The 21,403-nt window shown below is 56.9% G+C and overlaps 1 protein-coding gene across 1 annotated transcript in view; it reads left to right on the top strand.

Annotated features, from left to right (window-relative positions):
• CUX2 (cut like homeobox 2) overlaps positions 1 to 21,403 on the top strand; it is a 358,029-nt gene that overhangs the window by 321,583 nt on the left and 15,043 nt on the right. The window contains exons 9-21 of the mRNA XM_006148019.3: positions 934 to 955; positions 1,440 to 1,516; positions 2,115 to 2,181; positions 2,855 to 2,903; positions 6,179 to 6,283; positions 9,068 to 9,259; positions 9,374 to 9,432; positions 10,986 to 11,034; positions 11,127 to 11,226; positions 12,703 to 13,368; positions 14,025 to 14,126; positions 18,273 to 19,060; positions 19,679 to 19,838. Coding sequence (XP_006148081.1) covers positions 934 to 955; positions 1,440 to 1,516; positions 2,115 to 2,181; positions 2,855 to 2,903; positions 6,179 to 6,283; positions 9,068 to 9,259; positions 9,374 to 9,432; positions 10,986 to 11,034; positions 11,127 to 11,226; positions 12,703 to 13,368; positions 14,025 to 14,126; positions 18,273 to 19,060; positions 19,679 to 19,838 — 2,436 coding nt within the window. The remainder of the gene's footprint in view (positions 1 to 933; positions 956 to 1,439; positions 1,517 to 2,114; positions 2,182 to 2,854; positions 2,904 to 6,178; positions 6,284 to 9,067; positions 9,260 to 9,373; positions 9,433 to 10,985; positions 11,035 to 11,126; positions 11,227 to 12,702; positions 13,369 to 14,024; positions 14,127 to 18,272; positions 19,061 to 19,678; positions 19,839 to 21,403) is intronic.

Raw genomic sequence — 21,403 nt, 5'->3', positions numbered from 1 at the left:
CTGCTGCTCCACTTGGCTGGGCAGGGGGTGTGGGGTGGGGAAAGGCTCCTGCCGGAAACCAGCCTCCAACCTCGAGAATCCCACCCTCCTGGCCTTCGTTTTCCCACCTGGAAAATGGGGCTCATGGTGTTGGATTAGTCAGAGCCCTCCCGAGAAACAAAACCAACAGGGAGGTTGGTTTCTATGACAGGATATATTTTGAGGACTTAGTTCATGCAACTGTGGGGGCCGGAGGGTCTGCATTTGGTAGCAGTGGCCAGGAGACTGGAAACTGCCCAGCGGGAGTCGGTGCTGAGGCTTGAGGCAGTTTCCTCATCTGTTTTGTGCTTAAAACCTTCAACTGATTAGATGAGGCCCACCAGCGTGACTGACATCTGCTGATTGTAGGTGATCATCACACCTCCAGAGTACCTTCACAACAATACCTGAGTTAGTGTGTGATCGCGTGACAGGGGACTGTACCCCGGCACAGGGACGCATAACATGGACTGTCACCCATGGCGTCAGCCCTAGTCTGCTCTGAGAATGGAATGAGAAGGGGCCTGAAGTGCTCAGCTCGGGCTCACAGGGAGGGGTGCGTGGTGCTGGACGGTGGCCCTTATGGTCGTGCAGCGGCGGTAACATCTGGGGCCCTGGGATGTTTCCGGAGCTGTTTGATAGTGGTCCTCAGATTTATCCTTCCGTTCATTCGCTCTTTCCGCCTTCCTTCTTTCCACACACGCACAGAGCCAGGCACTGTTCTAGGCAAGGGGGACCCAAGGGCGACAGAACAGACAGAAATCCCCGTTCCTGGGGTTTTCTTCCCAGTGAGCAGGGCACACAGACAACATGGGAAACCAGGGGATGGTAGGCCGCGTTGAGCAGGGCGTGAGCAAAACCGAAGCAGGGAGGATGCCATGGGGAAGGCTGGTTTCAGACGGGGTGTTGGGGCAGGTCTCCCTGAGGAGGTGAGAGAGTGAGCCTGACAGGTGTAGAGGGCAGGCATTACGGGCGCGGGGACAGTCAGTGCAGGGGCCCTGAGGGGACACATGCGCCCGGCAGGTCTGAAGAGCTGACAGGCAGCGTGGTGGGGGTGGGGGTCCTGTAAAGGGAGCGTCTTCAGCACGGGCCGGGATTTGCAGTCCAGCTCAGCCCCTGCCTCTGCTGAATCACACCTGAGCCAGGCCCTGGTGGGCCGGGGGGCGCGTCCAAACTCCTGCCACAGCAAGGGCCAAACATACCATTGGGCAGCCCTCACAGGGCCAGCCATACTGACAGCCACAGAGCAAAGCAGGACAGCCAGACACTGGGGAGCTGTTTAAGGACTCATTAACAAGGCCCAGGCGCAGGTGACGGGGCATGGGTGAGGACGGGAAGCCCGGGTACGCCCCACTCGGGGAGCGGAGGGCAGGCAGGGCCCACCCATGTGGCCAGCTTGAGCAGGCCCTGTCTCTCTGCAGGGGCCTTCAAGAAGTACAAATCACTTTGGCGACCAGACTGGGGGAGGCAGAGGAGAAAATCAAAGTCCTACATTCAGGTACGCTGGGGCCGGGCGTGCAGCCGAACCCACAGGTGAGGGACGCACTGAGGAGAGGTGAGGTCTCGACAAACTCAAGACAGCCCTTGCCTTAAGGAGCCGCTGCTCAACCCCAGCCGGACTCCGCCATGTTGTCCTGTGTGGCCTGTTCCTTCCATTTTCCTAGAGAAATCAGGAATCTGGAAACAGAAATCTCCACTCATACACAAGAATCTGTTGACCTCATTGCTCCTTCCTGTGGGAACCTCGGGGTGGGCTAGATTCCTGGATGGAGGGCCCCACACAAGTCCTGGAATGACTTAAGGGTGTTGGGGGGCTCATACTCCAGGCCACAGAACGGGTAGCACTCTGTCCCGGGCCCCAGCTTGGGTCCCCTCATCTCTGCCCTGGCCATCCCAGCCACCCCAAAGCCCTCCCACCAGCTAGAAGCCCTTCCAGACAGAAGGCTCCCCACCTGGGCCAGCTCTCAAACGAGTGCCTTCCTTCAGTTTCCGACCCTCGCTCTGCCCTCCCTGCCACAGAGGGGGTGGGTTCCACCTCCCCGGGAGGCCCACCCTCCTGCCCGCGGTCAGGGCTCACTTGGCTTTTACTCTCCCAGCGTTAAAGGCCACACAGACAGAGCTGCTAGAGCTGCGGCGGAAATACGACGAGGAGGCAGCGTCCAAGTGAGTAAGGCCCTGAGCTGCGCCCAGGGCCCCAGGGCAGCCTCTGCCCTCCTACCTCTGCGACAGCAACAGCGACAGGCCGTTCACCCTGCCCGGGGCCTCATTTCATTAAGCACCTCTGCCCCACCCCAGAGACACGGGGCCATCTCCACACCACAGCACGCTCCCACGCTACAGGCCATGAGGCATATCCTGGGGCCTGGCCAAGCCAGGATGCTGGGCAGGCCCCCAGCAGCCCCAGTCGCCAGGAGGCTATTCCCACCCCCAACTCCACCATCCAACCCTCCGGGCCGAGCTACTCCGCACTGACACACTTCCTTACTGGGCACCTGCCGTTTATCCTGGAGAGGACGTTAGAGCAGGACCCTGAGGAGCCGGGCGAGAGCTGGCATGGGGTGACAGAGCCCATGCCACTGAGCCCAGCTCAGCACGTGTAAATGCTCCAAAGGAAAAGCCAGGGACAGGAAGAGTAGCAGAGTGGGGTAGGCCCCATGCCCGGTGACCGGGAGGGTCCCTGAGGAGGAGGCTGTCAGGATGAGATGGCCGTGTGAAGGCTGCTGGGCAGGGCACTCCATCGCGAGACTCTCGGGTTGAGGCAGGGGCCAGGATGTCAGGATGGACAGGGCCTGGCAGCTGCCAGAGCCCTCCCTCAGGCCTCCTCTTTGTATCTCAGGGCAGATGAGGTCGGGCTGATCGTGACCAACCTGGAGAAGGCGAACCAGGTGAGGAGGTGGCTGGCTGGCGTGGTCGGGCGGGTGGGGATCGTGACGGCTACTGCATGCCGTGCTGTGCAGAGCGTGGCCTGCCCTCACGGAGCTCCTGGGCAGGGCAGGGGCAGCGGGGGGCAGAGGTGCTGGAGCACTTGGAAGCAGAGCAGCTTGGGCAGCACCTGGCAGGGAGGACGTCCTGGAGGAGGGGATGGAGCTAAAGCCTGGAGGATAAACGATAGGTGGAGGGACGGACAGGACAGCCTTTCCAGCCAGGGGACGGGCACAGGCAAAGGCAAGGGGGAGCCCGCAGGGAACCGCGAGCCAGCGTCCCCTCCATGTCTCCTGGCAGCAGGGGACAAGGCGAGGCGGACCCCAGCACCCAAGTGCCCACCCCCAGGCTCAACTGGGACAGCGTGGGCCTCTCCCAAGCAGCAAAGGAGCTGGGGTGGCGGCAGGGACCAGCCAGAGACCACTCTCCCCCTCCTGCCCACCAGGGCTGTCCTCGAGCCTCCTCCCTCAATGCCAGCCACGCCAGCAGAGCACCAGGGCAGAGAACCCTCCATCTTCCCTGGGGTCCCCTGTCTTCTAGTCTCAGCCCAGCCCCGAGCCTTCCTGTTCACATTAGACGTGTGGTTCCTGCCTCCCCTGACTTCAGAGGCACTGCCCTCTGGTGGGCCAAGCCCAGCAGGACTTAGAAGAAGTTGAGCTGTGGCCACCAGGCTTTCCTGTGGAGCCGCCTGTGCCCACCACATCTGTCCCCTGCTCCCTGCAGCCCGCCTGACCTGGAGGGGCCGGCAGGACCTCAAACCCTCTGTAGCTGGGCCTGTTTCCCTGGGGTGAGAGAAGTTACCCAGCCACCCGAGGGTCTGCAGGGCCGGCAGTGTGGCAGAGCAAGCAGGCATTTCCTGGGGAGTGGAGGGAGGCCTCTTGGAGGGGACACTGAAGCTGAGCTTAGATTCCAGGGGCTATTCCTGAGGAACGTGCAACAGGGCAGAGGCACAGAGGCGTGGCTCTGTGGGCAGAATGGCACTCCCTCCTGCAGAGGAAACCTGGATGAGGGCTGGTTCTAAGTCCCTGGCCCCCAGGAAACCTGTAACAGACAAAGCAGGCCCAAGCTGAGCCACCCTCCACGCCCACAGGGCAAGAATCCACTGAGCCCAGGACTGTGCAGGCAGTGCTGAGACCTGTAACTCCTCCCCCGGCCCCAATATGAACAGTGTCTCCTAGGAGAATCAGGGGGCCCAAAGATGGGTCAGGTGACAATGACAGCAGTGGCCACAAGGGCTCTTCTGGGCTTAGCTCCTGCATATTTTTCTGACACTGTTAAAAGAGCCCCTTTTTTATATAGAATACATGGCATTTTTAGTTTAAGGGTTTTTTTGAGTTTTTTGTTTGTTTAAGAGGTTTTTGCTATAGGGTGCATGCACTCACCAGAAAGACAGAGAGAGACAGAAAGTGAGAAATCACCCCCCCAGGGGGGATGGCCATGCCACAATCCCTTCTCCTCCAGTCTCCTCTCAGGATCCTGAGCACGCACGCACACGCGCCCAGTGTGCATTTAAGCCACCAGGTCCAGGACTTGAACCATGGTCGACTACATGGGAGTCCAGCAACATAGCCATTACGCCAACTGCTGGTCCCTTTAGTTTAAGTTTTTAAATAGGTAATCCATTTATATGGTTCAAAACACCAAAGGCTGCATACCTAAAGGCACCCAGGAAACTGTCTCTTCCCCCAGGTCCCCTCCCTGAAGCACCCTCTCCTACCAGTATCTCGGATCTCCTAGAAACATTGGTCTATGCACGGGCACAGTAATATGTCCATTTTTAACCTTGTTTAAAACAAAAACAAGGGGCCGGCAGGTGGTGTAGTGGCCAAGGTGCTGGACTCGCACATGGCCAAACACAGTTTGACGCCCCCAGACCTAACAGCTTAAAAATCACGTTGTATTCATGTGCATGCCCAAAATTCTACGAGAATGGAGAAGGGATTGTGGAGTGTCCCTCCTCATGGGGGGTGAATTCTTGCTTTCCCTCTTACTGTCTCTCTCTCTGTCTCTGTCCAGTGAACACATACACCCTGTGGCAGAAACCTAAGAACAGAAAAAATGAGAACAGTAATACACTGCATTTCCCATCCTGAGCCTCACCTTTTGCACATTTGTACCTTAGGACTCATTCCATATCAGTAAAGCAGTCCTTCCTCCATTTTTTATAACTGCGTAGTGTTCTACTGAGTGGAAACACCATTGACTAACTCAGGGGATGGCAAACTTCCTGTACAGGTTCAGAGAGTGAATATTGTCAGCCATTCAAGCCATATGCCCTCTGTCACCGATACTTAAAATTCCCATCATAGCAAGAAGGCACAGACAGTATGTAAATGGACGAGCATAGCAGTGTCCCAATAAAACTTTAGAAGAACAGGCAGTGGGGCCAGCAGATGGCATAGCAGTTACATTGCTGGACTCACACATAGCAGGCCACAGTTCAAGTCCCAGACCCAGTGGCTTGAAACTCACGCCAGACACATGTCTATGTGTGACCAAAATCCCGAGAGGAGAATGGAGGAGAAGGGATTGTGACGTGGCCATTCCCCTGGGGGGGGATTTCTCACTTTCTGTCTCTCTGGGGAGGACACATACCCTATAGCCAAAATTTCTCTTTAAAAAAAAACAAAAATAAAAACAAAACCAGGCAGCAGGCTGTATTTGCCAATGCCTGGTCTAACCAGTCCCCTACAATGATATTTATGGTAGTTCTGGTCTTACCCCCCATCCTAATTGTTTCTGCAAATTTCATGTCATTCAGGCCTGAGCCAACACAACCCTTTTAATTTCCCAGATAATAGCTCAAGCAACATACCGTTGTGATATTAATAAAGTTAACCAATTATTGACACTTCTGTGTGTCAGGGACCCAGCTTAGGTAGCTAAGGAGTTGCATTTTGCAAAATAACTTAATTTGTAACAGCCTCTTCCTTCCCATCCTATCAGAGTGGAAATGACCCAAGCGCCCCAGGGGAACCCAGAGCCCCTTCAGGGCAGTGTTTCCTTCTGGTCTCTCAGCTCAGGATTCGGCGTGTGAGCTGCTGTTCCCGTCTTCCCAGCCCAGAGCTGGACTTTATCGCTCCAGGACCAGGTCCAGGGCCAAGAGAGCAGGATCCCAGGTCTCAGAGACCTCCCCCAAGCCCCTGCCTGGGACGGTGCAGGGAGATGGTGGAGGTGCCCAGTGGTGCCCAGGGTGGCCCTCGCCCACCTCTTGACCACACTCACCCCTTCTCACCAGCGAGCCGAGGCTGCCCAGCGGGAGGTGGAAAGTCTTCGTGAACAACTGGCCTCTGTGAACAGCTCCATCCGTCTGGCCTGCTGCTCCCCGCAGGGACCCGGTGGGGTAAGGACGGGTCAGGGAAGTGAGCAGATAGAAGACTAGGAGGTGGCATTTTGTGGCTGATCGTGTACACCTATGTGAAAGTGTGAGCATGACAGCATGTGAGTGTCCGTGTGTGTGGCGTGGGCATAGTGTCTTCCTTGTGAAGACACTTCATGGTCTCCTTTTGGAGGCCTCCCTCACCTTCACATGTTCAGGATTGGCAGGCACTTCTTCAGATCCAAACTCAGTCTTATTGCCAGGTGCCCCAGCAAGGAGCCAGGGAGAGTTGAGTTTGAGCAGTAGGGCAGCGGTGCAGTTTGGGTGGCTGCCATCAGGTGCCGCTGTTGAACTCTGGTCTCAAACTGCGCGGTGCGGTGGATGCATGAGATCGCAGCGTCCTTGTTGTTTTCAGCCCCTACCAGGACTGTAGAGGGCCACGTAACAAGATCAAGGTTTTATGCTCATTCTCAGCGCTTCTTCCCAAAACACGCAGCGGGGTCTCTCACCCCAGCCACACGCTGCAAAGTCCGTCTTTAGCCACCAACATCCTGAGACTGGCCAACCAATGTATCGTCCTCTTTCCTCCTGTTTCATGTCCCTTTAGGGTCCTGCTGTCATTTCCTGCCAAGTGATTTTTTATTTTGTTTTGTTTTGAGAGAGGTTTTTGCCTCAGGAGTGGAGGAGAGGGGAGATGGTAAAGGAGGAAGTGAGAAATCACCCTCCAGGGGGATGGCCACACCACAATCCCTTTCCTCCATTCTCCTCCTGGGATCTTGGGCATGCACCCACATGCATGCACCGTGAATTTGAAGTCACGGAGTCCAGGACTTGAACCATGGTCGGCCATGTGGGAGTCCAGTGACATAACCATTACGCCATCTGCTGACCCCATTGCCAAGTGATTTTAACCAGAATCACCCAACCTACACTGCTGTCATCTATGAATGGCATCTATCCCTTCTCTCTCAGAGAGCCTTGGGTTCCTGTGTAAGTCAGCCTGCCTTCTTGCCAGATCTCCATATTCCAAGGAATTAGATTCCTTACATGGTGACCGGTCCTCACCTATGAACCCTAAGTGGCCAGCCTGGTTTTCAGTTCACCTGACACCCTGTTACACAGGCCCAGCTGCCTGCGTCTCTCCTGTTTGAATGTTAAAACGTGTCTCTGTGAACATGCGTGACTGTATATGTGTGTGTCTATTTGGGGCCTTTGGGTAAGTAACTGGATCCTTAATCTGAGTGCCTCTCTGTTTCCTCTTCTGTACAAGTAACACCTACCATGGAGATTATTGAGAAACTGACATGTAAAGTGCTAAAAATGATGCTTGGCTCATGGTGTATGTTTGGTAAATACTTGATGCTGCTGTTATTATTATTGTCATCATTATCCTTAGTGTGTCTTTGGTATATCTGAGGTGTTTTTGCCCAAGAGAGCATGTGACCTCTTTGAGCATATCCGTGTCTAAGTGAGTGTGTCTCCCTGATGCCCATGGATTTCTGAGTGAGTGTGTGTGTGTGAGCTGAGTATTCAGGAAGGTCTGTACGCCCGTGTGTGGCGTGACAGTAGGTGTGTCCTGGTGCGTTGGCCCGTGTCTGCGTCTCAGGAGACAGCGTGTGTGTGCATGAGTCTGGGTGACTGCAGAGCACAGAGTGGATGCAGTGAGGAGAGAGATGGAGAGGGTGAGAGCGCGTGAGGACGCCTCAGAGAGGACTTCGCCAATGGTTCTTAATTAACCCCTGTGGAACCCAGCAAACGCCTGTGCTAATCAGCCACCGGGAACGTGGCTGGTGTGGGGGGTGAGCTGCTCTGAGCACAACAGTGGCGCTCAATGCTAATTAATTTAATGTATTAATGGCATCCGCTTCCTGTTTTAATTGGCATTTATCTCCATGGAAGAAAGCCGGAGTTGGTAGTGGTGGATTGTTTCTTGGATTTTTGTTTTGGTTTGGTTTTTTCTTTTTTTTTTTTTAATGCTTCTTAGATTTATTTGTAACTGAGCCTGAGGCCAGGTCCCTCAAAACAACTACCTCTGCATCTTCAGGCAGGACGAAGGCCACTTCTAAAAACCAGAAAAGCGTGGATTTTGGAGCCATTAGAAAATTAGGAGGAGGCAGAAATCGCCCACCCTTAAAGTGGCCCATGACTGTAAGGTCTCAAGTCTGACCCCAGAAGTCCTTGTGGCCTGGAATGGGGACATTCCCTCTGGAATAGGACCTGGTGCTGCTCTAGATCCCCAAACCTTTGTCCATTCTATTTCTTTTTATTTCTTTTTTTGGAGAAGTTTTCGCTATAGGGCATATGTGCTCGCCAGAAAGACAGAGAGAGACAGAGAGACAGAAAGCGAGAAATCACCCCCCGGGGGGATGGTCATGCCGCAATCCCTTCTACTCCATTCTCCTCTCAGGATCTTGGGCACACACGCACACACACCCAGCATGAGTTTAAGCCACTGGGTCCAGGACTCGAACCATGGTCGACTACATGGGAGACCAGCGACTTAGCCATTACGCCAACTGCTGGTCCCTGTCCGTTCTATTTCTTCAACCATGAACACCCGCCCAGTTTCCTACCTCCTTTTGTTGTTCTTTTTTAACAAACGATTTAACAGAAGGAAACCACACGCAGGGCGCACATATGCACTCACGCGAACCGAGGCACGTTGAATTTTCCAGCCCGAGCGTGCCCCGTAGCAGCACCTGATCATCAGACAGGACATTCTTGTTCGGCTTAGGATCCAGGGGCAAGGAGGCCAGCCCTGTGCGCTTGCCCACAGCCCTCAGCCCCTCACACCCCCCTCTCCCCCAGGATAAGGTGAACTTCACATTGTGCTCCGGGCCCCGGCTGGAGGCCGCCTTGGCCTCCAAGGACAGGGAGATCCTGCGGCTGCTGAAGGACGTGCAGCACCTCCAGACCTCACTGCAGGAGCTGGAAGAGACCTCTGCCAACCAGATCGCAGACCTGGAGCGGCAGCTCACGGCCAAGTCCGAGGCCATCGAAGTAGGTCGGGGAGGAGGCGGGCAGACCCCGGGCAGGAGGGCCGCCCCAGGCTGGAGAGCTGCCTCCATCAGCCCTCCAGGCACACAGACCAGCCTTGTGTCTTTGTTTTTCTAGAAGCTGGAAGAGAAGCTCCAGGCACAGTCCGACTATGAAGAAATTAAAACAGAGCTGAGGTACTGCAGGCGGGGGGCTCCTAGACCCAGGCACTCAGCCCTGGCTGGGCAGTGGGCACCGGGCACCGGGGTCATCTTCCTCGCTCCCAGCAGAGCCCCTTTGTGCTGTTCTGTGCCCTCTCCGCCCACACCTCGAGTACCAGAACCTAGGCTTCCTCGGTCCTCCATCGAGAGCTGCCTATAGCAATACAAGGTCGCCTTCTCGGTGCGAGAGTGGTGGCCAGGAGGTGACCCGCTGACTGGCCGGTGTGGGAGCAGTTACCACTGTAGCCCCCAGGGAGCATCGTCCCTGTCACCATCACGCTTGGCAGGCGTGCGGTTGCAGCAAGTCCAGGGAGGGGCGGCTGTCCTCTGTCAGGGAAGGTGGGCGGCTCTGCACCCCACACACCCAGCATGAGTTTAAGCCACTGGGTCCAGGACTCGAACCATGGTCGACTACATGGGAGACCAGCGACTTAGCCATTACGCCAACTGCTGGTCCCTGTCCGTTCTATTTCTTCAACCATGAACACCCGCCCAGTTTCCTACCTCCTTTTGTTGTTCTTTTTTAACAAACGATTTAACAGAAGGAAACCACACGCAGGGCGCACATATGCACTCACGCGAACCGAGGCACGTTGAATTTTCCAGCCCGAGCGTGCCCCGTAGCAGCACCTGATCATCAGACAGGACATTCTTGTTCGGCTTAGGATCCAGGGGCAAGGAGGCCAGCCCTGTGCGCTTGCCCACAGCCCTCAGCCCCTCACACCCCCCTCTCCCCCAGGATAAGGTGAACTTCACATTGTGCTCCGGGCCCCGGCTGGAGGCCGCCTTGGCCTCCAAGGACAGGGAGATCCTGCGGCTGCTGAAGGACGTGCAGCACCTCCAGACCTCACTGCAGGAGCTGGAAGAGACCTCTGCCAACCAGATCGCAGACCTGGAGCGGCAGCTCACGGCCAAGTCCGAGGCCATCGAAGTAGGTCGGGGAGGAGGCGGGCAGACCCCGGGCAGGAGGGCCGCCCCAGGCTGGAGAGCTGCCTCCATCAGCCCTCCAGGCACACAGACCAGCCTTGTGTCTTTGTTTTTCTAGAAGCTGGAAGAGAAGCTCCAGGCACAGTCCGACTATGAAGAAATTAAAACAGAGCTGAGGTACTGCAGGCGGGGGGCTCCTAGACCCAGGCACTCAGCCCTGGCTGGGCAGTGGGCACCGGGCACCGGGGTCATCTTCCTCGCTCCCAGCAGAGCCCCTTTGTGCTGTTCTGTGCCCTCTCCGCCCACACCTCGAGTACCAGAACCTAGGCTTCCTCGGTCCTCCATCGAGAGCTGCCTATAGCAATACAAGGTCGCCTTCTCGGTGCGAGAGTGGTGGCCAGGAGGTGACCCGCTGACTGGCCGGTGTGGGAGCAGTTACCACTGTAGCCCCCAGGGAGCATCGTCCCTGTCACCATCACGCTTGGCAGGCGTGCGGTTGCAGCAAGTCCAGGGAGGGGCGGCTGTCCTCTGTCAGGGAAGGTGGGCGGCTCTGCACCCCAGCCAGAGGCCTGGCTGACCGTGGACCCTCTCACCTCCCGCAGCATCCTGAAAGCCATGAAGCTGGCCTCCAGCACCTGCAGCCTCCCCCAGGTAGGCGCCCCCACCGCTGTCCCTGCCGGGCCGGCTGACCCCAGTGACTGCCGCCAACCTCGCCCTCTCAGTCCTGCTTCTTGTCTCCTCAGGGCCTGGCCAAGCCCGAGGACTCGCTGCTCTTAGCTAAGGAGGCCTTCTTTCCCACGCAGAAATTCCTTCTGGAAAAGCCTGGTCTCGTGGCCAGCCCTGGTAGGGGAGGAGGGATGCTCTGGGGCTGAGGGGCAGGGGTGGGGGCTGCCCCTGGGGCTCTGGCCTTCTGCATGCCCACAGACCACAGCCTTCCCTGAGAGCAGGGAGCCAAGGGTGTGTGTCGACTGAGTGCCTGTCCCACGCCGGGTCCCCCCACATCTAGGCCCTCCTCTGGGTCACACAGCTCGCTCCGGCCCTCCCAAGTCCCCCCAAGGCTCCACTCACCCCAAGCCTTCATGAGCAGTGGAGGCTTTAGTGATAAGGTCAGGGGGTAGGGGAGCGAGGAGGGCGTTCACGTCCACCCTCACCGCCAACCCTGATGACGGCCTAAGATTGGGCTGGTGCCGCCATCACCCCTCCTGCCCACAGCGTGGCCCTGTGATCGCATAGCCTCGTGATCCTGGGCGAGACTCTGTGCTGCCTTGCCTTCTTTTTTAAAGAATTATTTATTTGGGACCAGCAGTTAGCGTGATGGCTATGTCGCTGGACTCCCATGTAGTCAACCACGGTTCAAGTCCCGGACCTGGTGGCTTAAACTCACACCAGGCGCACGTGCGTGCGTGCCCAAGATCCTGAGAGGAGAATGGAGGAGAAGGGATTGCGGCGTGGCCATCACCCGTGGGGGGTGATTTCTCACTTTCTGTCTTTCTGTCTCCCTCTGTCTTTCTGGCACATGCACCCTATAGAAAAAACCTCTCCAAAAAATTATTTATTTAATTTTATTTATTCATTCACTTTATTTTAATTTGAATACACATGGAGAGAAAGAGAGAGAGAGAGGGAAAGTGAGAAAGCAAGCCACCAGGTCCGAGACTCGAACCATGGTCGGCCATGTGGGAGTGTCCAGCACCTTAACCACCCGCCACCTGCTGGTCCCCATGCCTGGTTTTCTTATCTATAAAATGAAGACAGTACTGGGACCTTGTGGTGCTGCGGGGCCAGGTGTGAAGCACACGGGAAGCACAGGGCCAGGTGCCCAGGAAGGGACTGTCTGCGGGTGGTGGTTCGTCCCGACTCCCCCTCAGGGAGGCCGGGCTGGGCTATAGCATGTGCTCGAGTGCTCTTGGTGACAGGCGGGGCTGCTCAGCTTGCCTGTGTGGGGCCCCGTGGAACGGGGAGGGCACTCAGAGCCGCTGAATGCAGCTAACACCCCCTTCTGCCTCTCTTGCCCTCCACCACCCCTGCCCCATCTCTCCTCGTTCTCCTTCCCTCTCTCTGAGTTTCTGTCCCTGCGTGTGTCTCTGTCTTTCACCGTCTGCCTCCCTCTTTCTCCCTCGTTCCCTCTCCTTTCTGTCTCTCATTCTGACATTATCTGTTTCCTGATTGCTGTCTCCCTCATTGTCTCTCTATCTCTGTGTCTCTCTCACACACGCATGGCTTCTTCTCTCTTGGTCTCTGTCTCGCTCACATTGTCTCCCTCATTTTCTCTCTACCTCTATGTCTCTGTCCATCCGTCTGTCTCTCTGGACCTTCTAGAGGAGGATCCTTCGGAGGACGATTCTATCAAAGACTCGCTGGGCCCGGAACAGCCCTACCCCTCCCCTCAGCAGCTCCCGCCTCCACCAGGGCCTGAAGACGCCCTGTCCCCCAGCCCTGGGCAGCCCCTGCTGGGCCCCGGCCTGGGCCCCGACGGCCCTCGGACTTTCTCGCTGTCCCCCTTCCCCAGCCTGACTGGGGAGAGGTTGGCAGGGGATGCGCTGCTGTCTAAGCACATGATGGCCCCGGCCGCCTTCAAGGGGGAGGCAGGTGGCCTGCTGGTGCTCCCTCCCACCTTTTATGGCACCAAGCCCCCCACGGCCCCTGCCACCCCGGCCCCTGGCCCGGAGCCACCCGGGGGCCCTGAGCAGGCCGACGGGGGTGGCGGCTGTGCAGCGGGGGCGGGCCCGGAGGAGGAGCAGCTGGACACGGCTGAGATCGCCTTCCAGGTGAAGGAGCAGCTGCTCAAGCACAACATCGGCCAGCGCGTGTTCGGTCACTACGTGCTGGGGCTGTCGCAGGGCTCGGTCAGCGAGATCCTGGCCCGGCCCAAGCCCTGGCGCAAGCTCACGGTGAAGGGCAAGGAGCCCTTCATCAAGATGAAGCAGTTCCTGTCTGACGAGCAGAATGTGCTGGCCCTCAGGACCATCCAGGTGCGACAGCGAGGTGAGCCCAGTCCAGGCGACGGCAGGGGCTGAGGGCTCCGCGCTGCCCCCTGCCCACTGTGAGACCAGGGCAAGTGCCTCGGTTTCCCCCTCCTTAGAGCCTGGGGCCACCCCGCCTCCCCACCCGGTCCTCCTGCGGCGGCTCAGCTGGTGCTGGGAAGGGCTGGGCCCCTGGGCCTGTCCAGGACAGTTACACACCATCAGATGGCCAGGGTGGGCGCCAGCCTCGCCACCTTCCATGTCTGGGTGATCGGCGTGCTCCAGGTTCTGACCTCCAATCACCTGGGTTTGGGTCCCAGTGCTGTTTGCCACTGGGTAACCTCAGACAACTCACTGTAGCTACCCTGAGCCCCAGTTTCCCCGTCTCAGCCTCCAGGGAGGCCCCTGAGGGCCGTGGCCACAACACTGGCACGCAGCAGCTGCTGAGAGCCGTGAGCTGCGTGGTCGTCATCCTCGTCACTGTCCTTGGATGAGAAGACAGTGATTTCAGCAGACCCCATGTAGGTCCAGTTTGTCACAGACCACGCGGCGGCCCTGCCACACTCACTGACGGTCCTGGAGCCCCTCAGGAGGAGGGGAGTGCCCCCCCACCAAGCTTCAGGGACTGACCCCCCAACATTTGGATCCTTGTGACAGACACCGTCTTGCCTCCCCCAGGCAGTATCACCCCAAGAATCCGCACCCCTGAGACAGGCTCGGATGATGCCATCAAGAGCATCCTGGAGCAGGCCAAGAAGGAGATCGAGTCGCAGAAGGGGGGTGAGTGGGACGTCACTGGTGAGGGCTCGGGCCTCCAGACCTTCTCTGAGAGGGGGCGAAGCCTCATTGCTTTCATCTACCCAGAGGACGTTCCAAGTGGGCCAGAACCTCCGCGGCCAGAGAGATCTTTCTAGAGCACATACATGGCCATGTCATCGCTCAGAACCCAGCCGTGGCTCCCCACTGCCCTCTAATCAAATTCCAACTCCTCCACGAGGCCTGTTTTTTCACTGCCAGAGGGCATGTGCACTTACAGGGTGGGGCGGGGTAGAGAAAACCCTCCCGATGTGGCATAGCCCCTTCCCTCCATCCGTCCATCCTGTCTGGACTAGGGACACACATGCACATGTGTCTGGCATGTTTTCTAAACCGCTGGGGCTAGGACTCACTATGGTCAGCCACGTGAGATTCAGCTCCCTTAACCACTAGGCCACAGGCCTGGCCCATCAATGAGGCCGGTCGCCCCGGCAGTCTTGAGTCTCCGCCAGCCCTCCACACCTTCCACATACGCGGTGCGTGGTCAGGCCAAGCCTCATGGTCCCTGCATCCCTGATGCCTTCTTCACCTGCTTAACTCCTGCTCATTTATCACTGCTGAGCTCAGTCACCTCCTCTAGAAATGCCCCAGCCCCATCCAGATGGAGGGGCTTCTGCCCCTCCTGTGTCTCCCCCTAATTACCCATATGCTCAGCGCAGTGGAGCCGGACTGGCCACAGGTCCTGGCCCTGCTGTTTACTGGCTATGCGACCTTGGCCAGGTTGCTTAGCCTCTCGTGCCTCCATTGTCTCTTCTTTAAAATGAGGACAGTATCAGTACTCCTTCTGCGGGTCACGTGAGGATCAAATGAGACCAGCCTGGCCAGTGTTCAGCCTGGGGCCGGGCACATGGACAGTGCTCCTGGGAGCTCAGCCATCGTGAGTTAACTGTATCATGATTGCTTTGCTGTCACTGCAGTCAGCACCTCCCATTGGTCAGAGGGCTTCTCCTAGCCAGGGCCAGAGTGGCATCCCAGCACCGGCACAGCCTTGGCTCAGCCTAGCACAGCAGACCGCAGCCGGCCTGGACCTGGGAAGCTGGGATTCAGCGCTCCCAGCCCATGTGCAGAGTCTGCTGCCCCCTGGTGGCTGCTCAGAGCAGGTGTCCCGATTCCCAAGGTGCCTCCACTCACCGCTAGGAACCAAGACGTTTTCCAGTGGGCCTCCCTCCTGCCTTCTCCTGGGACCGGGAAAGGGAGACAGGACTTACCCTGCTAAGGGCCCAGACCTCCGTACTCATAATCCCGAGCCCTCACAGTGTACGTCTTTATGCACTGCAGTTTATTTCTTCTCGTCAGGTCTAGGAATAAAAGATGCAAGGCACAGGTGAAATCACACAGTGAACATTAAGTACCTACTGTGTGTTAGACATGGGTTACAGATCTGGGCGAGATGTGACGCCGGAGTGAAAAGAACCACGAGGATCCATCTAGTCTAACTCTCCCACTAGGCAGACTGGACAATCGAGTCCAAAGGGGAAAGACGAGGTCACTGTTGTGCAGAGACTGAAGGGGCATAGGTCTCGGCTTTTCCCTGGGGCTCAGAGACAGGAAGCAGTGTCACCCCGGAGGGCCAGCCAGTGGGTGCACAGTCAGGACTGCCAAGCCCTCCACAGGAGGAGAGGACTGAGACGGTCACGTCGTGCCCTGGCCAAAGTGAGCACTGAGCAGAGGGCACTCAGGCTGGCCCCAGGGAGCAGACTGCCAATTCAGGAGTTCTGCTTCTGGGGATGGAAGAAAATGGCCAGAACGCGGCCGGAGAGTTCCATGCCAGCTATCCCTACGTCACTGCTTACAGCTGTGACAAACGGCACAACCCGAGTGTCCAGCAGTGGGGCATCAGGTGAGCAAAGCTAGTAACACCCTTCAGTGATGTTTGCAGCCATTAGCTAGAAGAACTTGGGTCGGCTCCATGGCCTGGTGGTTACGGCAGCTGGATCCCACACAGCTGACTGCTTGGTCTGAGTGCCAGACTCCAAACCTGAGAACCATGCTGGACATGTGTGCACGCGTGCCCAAAATCCCGAAAAGGGAGAGTGAAAGAGCAGAAGGGATTGCAGTGTGACCACACCCCACGGCAACTGTTTTCTCCTCTCCCTCTCTGTCTCTCTGTCTCTCTCTGGCAAGCACACACACCACTAGCAAGTACAATATAACTATATATATATTAACTATATATTTTTTTTTGATAGGAAAAAACACATTTGTACTAAGTGGGGACAAATCATGTCACTCTTCCCCCATACGAAATGTGATCAGCCTGTGCATGTAGTTTTAAAAGCAGACTGGGGACCAGTAGATGGCATAATGGTTACATTGCTGGACTCCGACATAGTCAACCATGGTTCAAGTCCTAGAACCGGCACCTTAAAACTCACGCCAGGCACATGTGCATCCATGCCCAAAATCCCGAGAGGAAAATGGAGGAGAAGGGATTGCAGCATGCCCATTCCCATGAGGGATGATGTCTCGCTTTCTGTCTCTGTCTCTCCAGCATACACATCATGCACCCTTATAGCAAAAAAAAAGAAAAGAAAAAGAAAACTCTCTTTTAAATAAAAGAAAGCACACTAGAAGGAGACAAGGGAAGGTGTCTCGTGGTTGCCTCAGGGAGAGAAAATAGGAGAATTTTTATTTGCATCTTAACTTTTTGTACTTGGTTTTATGCTCTCCACAATTGGCATGTATGACTTTTTTTTAGGTGAAATTCACATGACATAAAGTTAATCTTGTAAAGGATTTTTTACCACAGGGCATGTACACTTGCCAGAGACCGAGAGAGAAACCAAGAAATCATCCCCAGGATTGGGAGGGTAGCCACACTACAGTCCCTTCTCTTCCATTCTTCTATTCGGATTTTGGGCCTGCACACACACACACCTGGCATGTTTTTCTGGCCAGTGGGTCTGGGACTCGAACCACAGAATTGGCTATGTGGGATCCAGCACCTTAGCCATTCGGATTTTGGGCCTGCACACACACACACCTGGCATGTTTTTCTGGCCAGTGGGTCTGGGACTCGAACCACAGAATCGGCTATGTGGGATCCAGCACCTTAGCCACAATACCACTTGCTAGCCCTAAAATTAACTTTAAAATGTACAACTCGTTGGCATTTAGTTCACTCGTAGTGTTAATGCAACCATCATCTTACTATTTGCTGTTTTGGAGCTTAAAAAAAACATGTTATAGGGACCAGCAGTTAGCATAATGGCTATGTTGCTGGACTCCCCTGTAGTCGACCATGGTTCAAGTCCCAGACCTGGGGGCTTAAATTCACACGGGGCGTGTGTGCGGGCATGCCCCAGATCCCAAGAGGAGAATGGAGAAGGGATTGCAGCGTGGCCATCCCCCTTGGGGGGTGATTTCTCGCTTTCTGTCTCTCTGTCTTTCTGGCAAGCGCACGCACCCTATAGCAAAAACCTCTCAAAAGTAAATAAATAAATGTTATGGGACCAGCAGGTGGCATGGTGGTTAAGGCACTGGACTCCCACATGGTCAACCACAGTTTGAGTCCCAGACCAGGCAGCTTGCTTTCTCACTCTCTTGTCTCTCTCTCAAGTGCACACACCCTGTAGCAAATTTAAAAATAACAATAATGATAAATAAATAATTATTTTTAAAAACATATTATACCATCCGTTATCATCTGAGACCTTTTTTTGCCAAGTATTACGTTATTAAGCTTCATGCATGATTTTGCACAGTGACCTCCTCACTGCTGTATAGTACCCCACCGTGTGGCCATGCCACTGTTTATTGTCCATTCTCCTGCCTGTGGTATTTGGGGCTCACACCTTTATTTTACAATTAGAGGTGAAAGAGCCACATCGATGTGCTCCAACACTGTCTGCGAACATTCGCATGACTGGAGCACAGGTGAGTCCTCCTCCCGCCTTACCTTACGCCCCTGGGTGTGCTCCCCGCTGAACTCGCTGTCCACCTGGTCCTTAATGGCTGCCACCCAGCGGCCTGTAGTTTCCGTCACCAGCCCGCAGCTCTTGGGCACAGAGCTTGCTTCGGTTTTGGTCTAAATACTGATCCTGTGAGCTTCAGCCCTTGAGGCCAAGCCTGAGGAAGGGCCCCTGGGTCACCCCGTCACCCTCCCCACAGGCGAGCCCAAGAACTCCGCAGCACCGTTGAGCATCACCAATGGCACTGCCTCTGCCAGCACCTCGGAAGATGCCATCAAGAACATTCTGGAACAAGCACGCCGTGAGATGCAGGCGCAGCAGCAGGCCCTGCTGGAGATGGAGACGGGCCCCCGGGGCCGCTCGGTGCCCCCCTCACCGCCGGAGCGACCCTCACTGGCTGCTGTGAGCCAGAACGGGGCCCCAACTTACGTCAAGCAGGAGGACAGCAGTGGTGGTGGCAGCGGGGGCACCAGCAGCAGCGCCACGCAGACGTCCCTCACTGTCCTGTCCCCCGCCGCCTTCGTGCAAAGCATCATCCGTAAGGTCAAGTCGGAGATCGGTGACGCGGGCTACTTTGACCACCACTGGGCCTCGGACCGCGGCCTGCTCAGCCGCCCCTACGCCTCTGTCTCGCCCTCACTCTCCTCCTCCTCTTCCAGCTACTCTGGCCAGCCCAATGGGCGTGCCTGGCCCCGCGGGGATGAGGCCCCCACAGCCCCCGAGGACGAGGCCGCCGGGGGCGAGGATGAGCCCCCCCGGGTGGGCGAGCTCAAGGTGGAGGGGGGAGTCGCCGAGGCTGGCAGCGGGAGCCGGCTGGCCTACTACCCGGCCTACGTGCCCCGCACCCTGAAGCCCACGGTGCCGCCCCTGACTCCCGAGCAGTACGAGCTGTACATGTACCGCGAGGTGGACACGCTGGAGCTCACACGCCAGGTCAAGGAGAAGCTGGCCAAGAACGGGATCTGCCAGAGGATCTTCGGGGAGAAGGTGGGCCCCCGGGGAGGGCTTTGGGCATTCTCTGTGGTCTGGATGGAAGTAGGGTCCCAACCCAGCAGGAAGGCACAACCCCAAAAGCCCAAGCCCTTTTCTCTGTGTCCAGCTGCTCTGGGCCCAGTGGGAAGAGGAGTATGGACAAGCCTGGGGTTCCCTCCTGTGGTTGTTAAAATGGAATGTCTCCATCCTGGGGGGTGAGTGGCCATTACCTCCCCTCCTTTAGGGCCCTCCGTAACTTCCATGTTCCAGACACTAAAGGGGTTACGGCTTACCCCAGCCAGGGGCCTCCAGCGTGTCCCCTGGTCGGCACCCCTGTAGGATCCGTGTGAAGTGGACCTCTGCCTTTGGCGAGGAGCAGGCCAAGACCGAGGCAAGCTCAGAGGAGGGAGAAACGAGAAGGCCAGGAGGGCTTCCCAGGGGCAGGGGGCACTTGAAGGGTCTTAAATTAGGGCAGGCAGGGCTGCAGGAGGGCACTGACGTGTAAGTGCAGCAGGTCCCTGCAATACGCAGGACAGACAAGGGCAGCCTGGTCCCCCAGGGCCTTGGGAAGGAGAGGGCCGGGCCAGTGTACGGGTGGCCTGCTGACCTGCCCTCCCGCCTGACGGCCCGCAGGTGCTGGGCCTGTCACAGGGCAGTGTGAGCGACATGCTGTCTCGGCCGAAGCCATGGAGCAAGCTGACGCAGAAGGGGCGGGAGCCCTTCATCCGCATGCAACTGTGGCTCTCGGACCAGCTGGGCCAGGCGGGGGGCCAGCAGCCCAGCGCCTCCCAGGGTGAGTGCAGCTGCCCTCCAGGGCCCCACTGTCCCTACCTGCAGAGGGGCCTGGCTCTGCCATGGGGCAGTGGCGCGAACGTCTGACCTCACTGCCTGCATCAGCCCCTCTTCTCTGTCCCCACTGCCCACTTGGGTCCTGGCTGCCATGGCTGCCCTCCTGGAAGACTGCAGCATCTCTCCGCTGGTCTCCCCATCCCCTTCCTTCCTCCAGCCCCAGGGATATGTCTTAAAGGCACATCTGAGGTAGCATGCAGTTTTAGCCACGAGGCAGCACCAGAGTGCCTGTAGCAGGTGGAGAAAAATACGAATAGTTCTCATGTGCAGCCGCACCCCCGGGTCCCACATCTGGAATCCCAGTTGATCTACGCTCCTTTCCCCAGAGATCCAGCGTGCAGCCTCAGAATCCCTAGCACAAGGCCTCAGGCAGCTGTGACATGTTCTTCAATGACGACACGGGCAGGGTGGGGTCTGAGCTTGCTGGGTAAAGAGATGGAGGCTCAGAGCTGGGGGAAACTCCCCTGTGCCCAGCTGCTCCCTGATGAGGCCTCCACCCACCTGCGCTGGAGCGAGGGCTCGCGGCTGCACAGACGCCCCCGCCCGCCCGCCAGGCTCAGAACTGGGGGAAACTCCCTTCCCTGTGCCCAGCTGCTCCCTGATGAGGCCTCCACCCACCTGCGCTGGAGCGAGGGCTCGCGGCTGCACAGACGCCACAGCCAGCCTGCCCACTGAGTCCAGAGAAGCAGGGTGGGCACCGAGCCTCATCCCAGCTTCCCCATCTGTGGGTGGGGGCGGAGACCTCAGGTTCACCGAGATGACCCGGACCAACGACACGGGTCACCGGGAACACAGATCAGGAACACAGTGAGAGGGAAGAAGCCAGTCCCAGAGTTCACTTTAGAAGTTAGCTCCCATGGGACCCCCTGTGCCTTAGGGCTACCAGGCCGTGTTAAAATGGGAAAAGGGGGCCAGCGGGTGGTGTGGTGGTTATGGCAGCCAGATCCCACATGGTTAACTGCGGTTCAAGTCCCGGACCCAGTGGTTTGAAAATGACACCAGACACATGTGCGTGCCCACGATCCTGGGAGGAAAGAAGCAGAAGAGATTGCAGTGTGGCCATTTCCCCTGAGGGCAACTTCTCACTTTCCCTTTCACTGTCTCTGTCTCTCTCTCTGGCAAACATACATGCCATAAGGCAAAAGCCTCTTAAAAAATAAAACAAACAAACAAACAAACAATACCAGCAGGTGGCGTGGTGGTTATAGCAGTCTGATCCCACATGGCCAACTACGTATTTGAAGTCCTGGACCCAGTGGCTTTAAAAACATGCCAGGCACATTTGCATGCATGCCCAAAATCCCAAGTAGAATGGAGAAGGGACTGCGGCATGGCCATCGCCCCTGGGGGGTGCTTTCTCTCTCTCTCTTTCTCTATCTCTCTCTGCCTGTTCCTCTTCAGTGAACACATGCACCCTGTAGCAAATTTTTTAAATTAAAAAAATATAATAAAGAGAGAGAAAGCCAGACACACACCAGCCTGGGAAGAGGGACTGCTCTGGGCACAGGG

This window comes from Tupaia chinensis, unplaced genomic scaffold (assembly GCF_000334495.1).
Source record: "Tupaia chinensis unplaced genomic scaffold, TupChi_1.0 Scaffold000226_1, whole genome shotgun sequence".
Classification (NCBI taxonomy): Eukaryota; Metazoa; Chordata; class Mammalia; order Scandentia; family Tupaiidae; genus Tupaia; species Tupaia belangeri.
The sequence above is the reverse complement of the archived record's forward strand: the minus strand, read 5'-3'. Positions and strand labels throughout refer to the sequence as shown.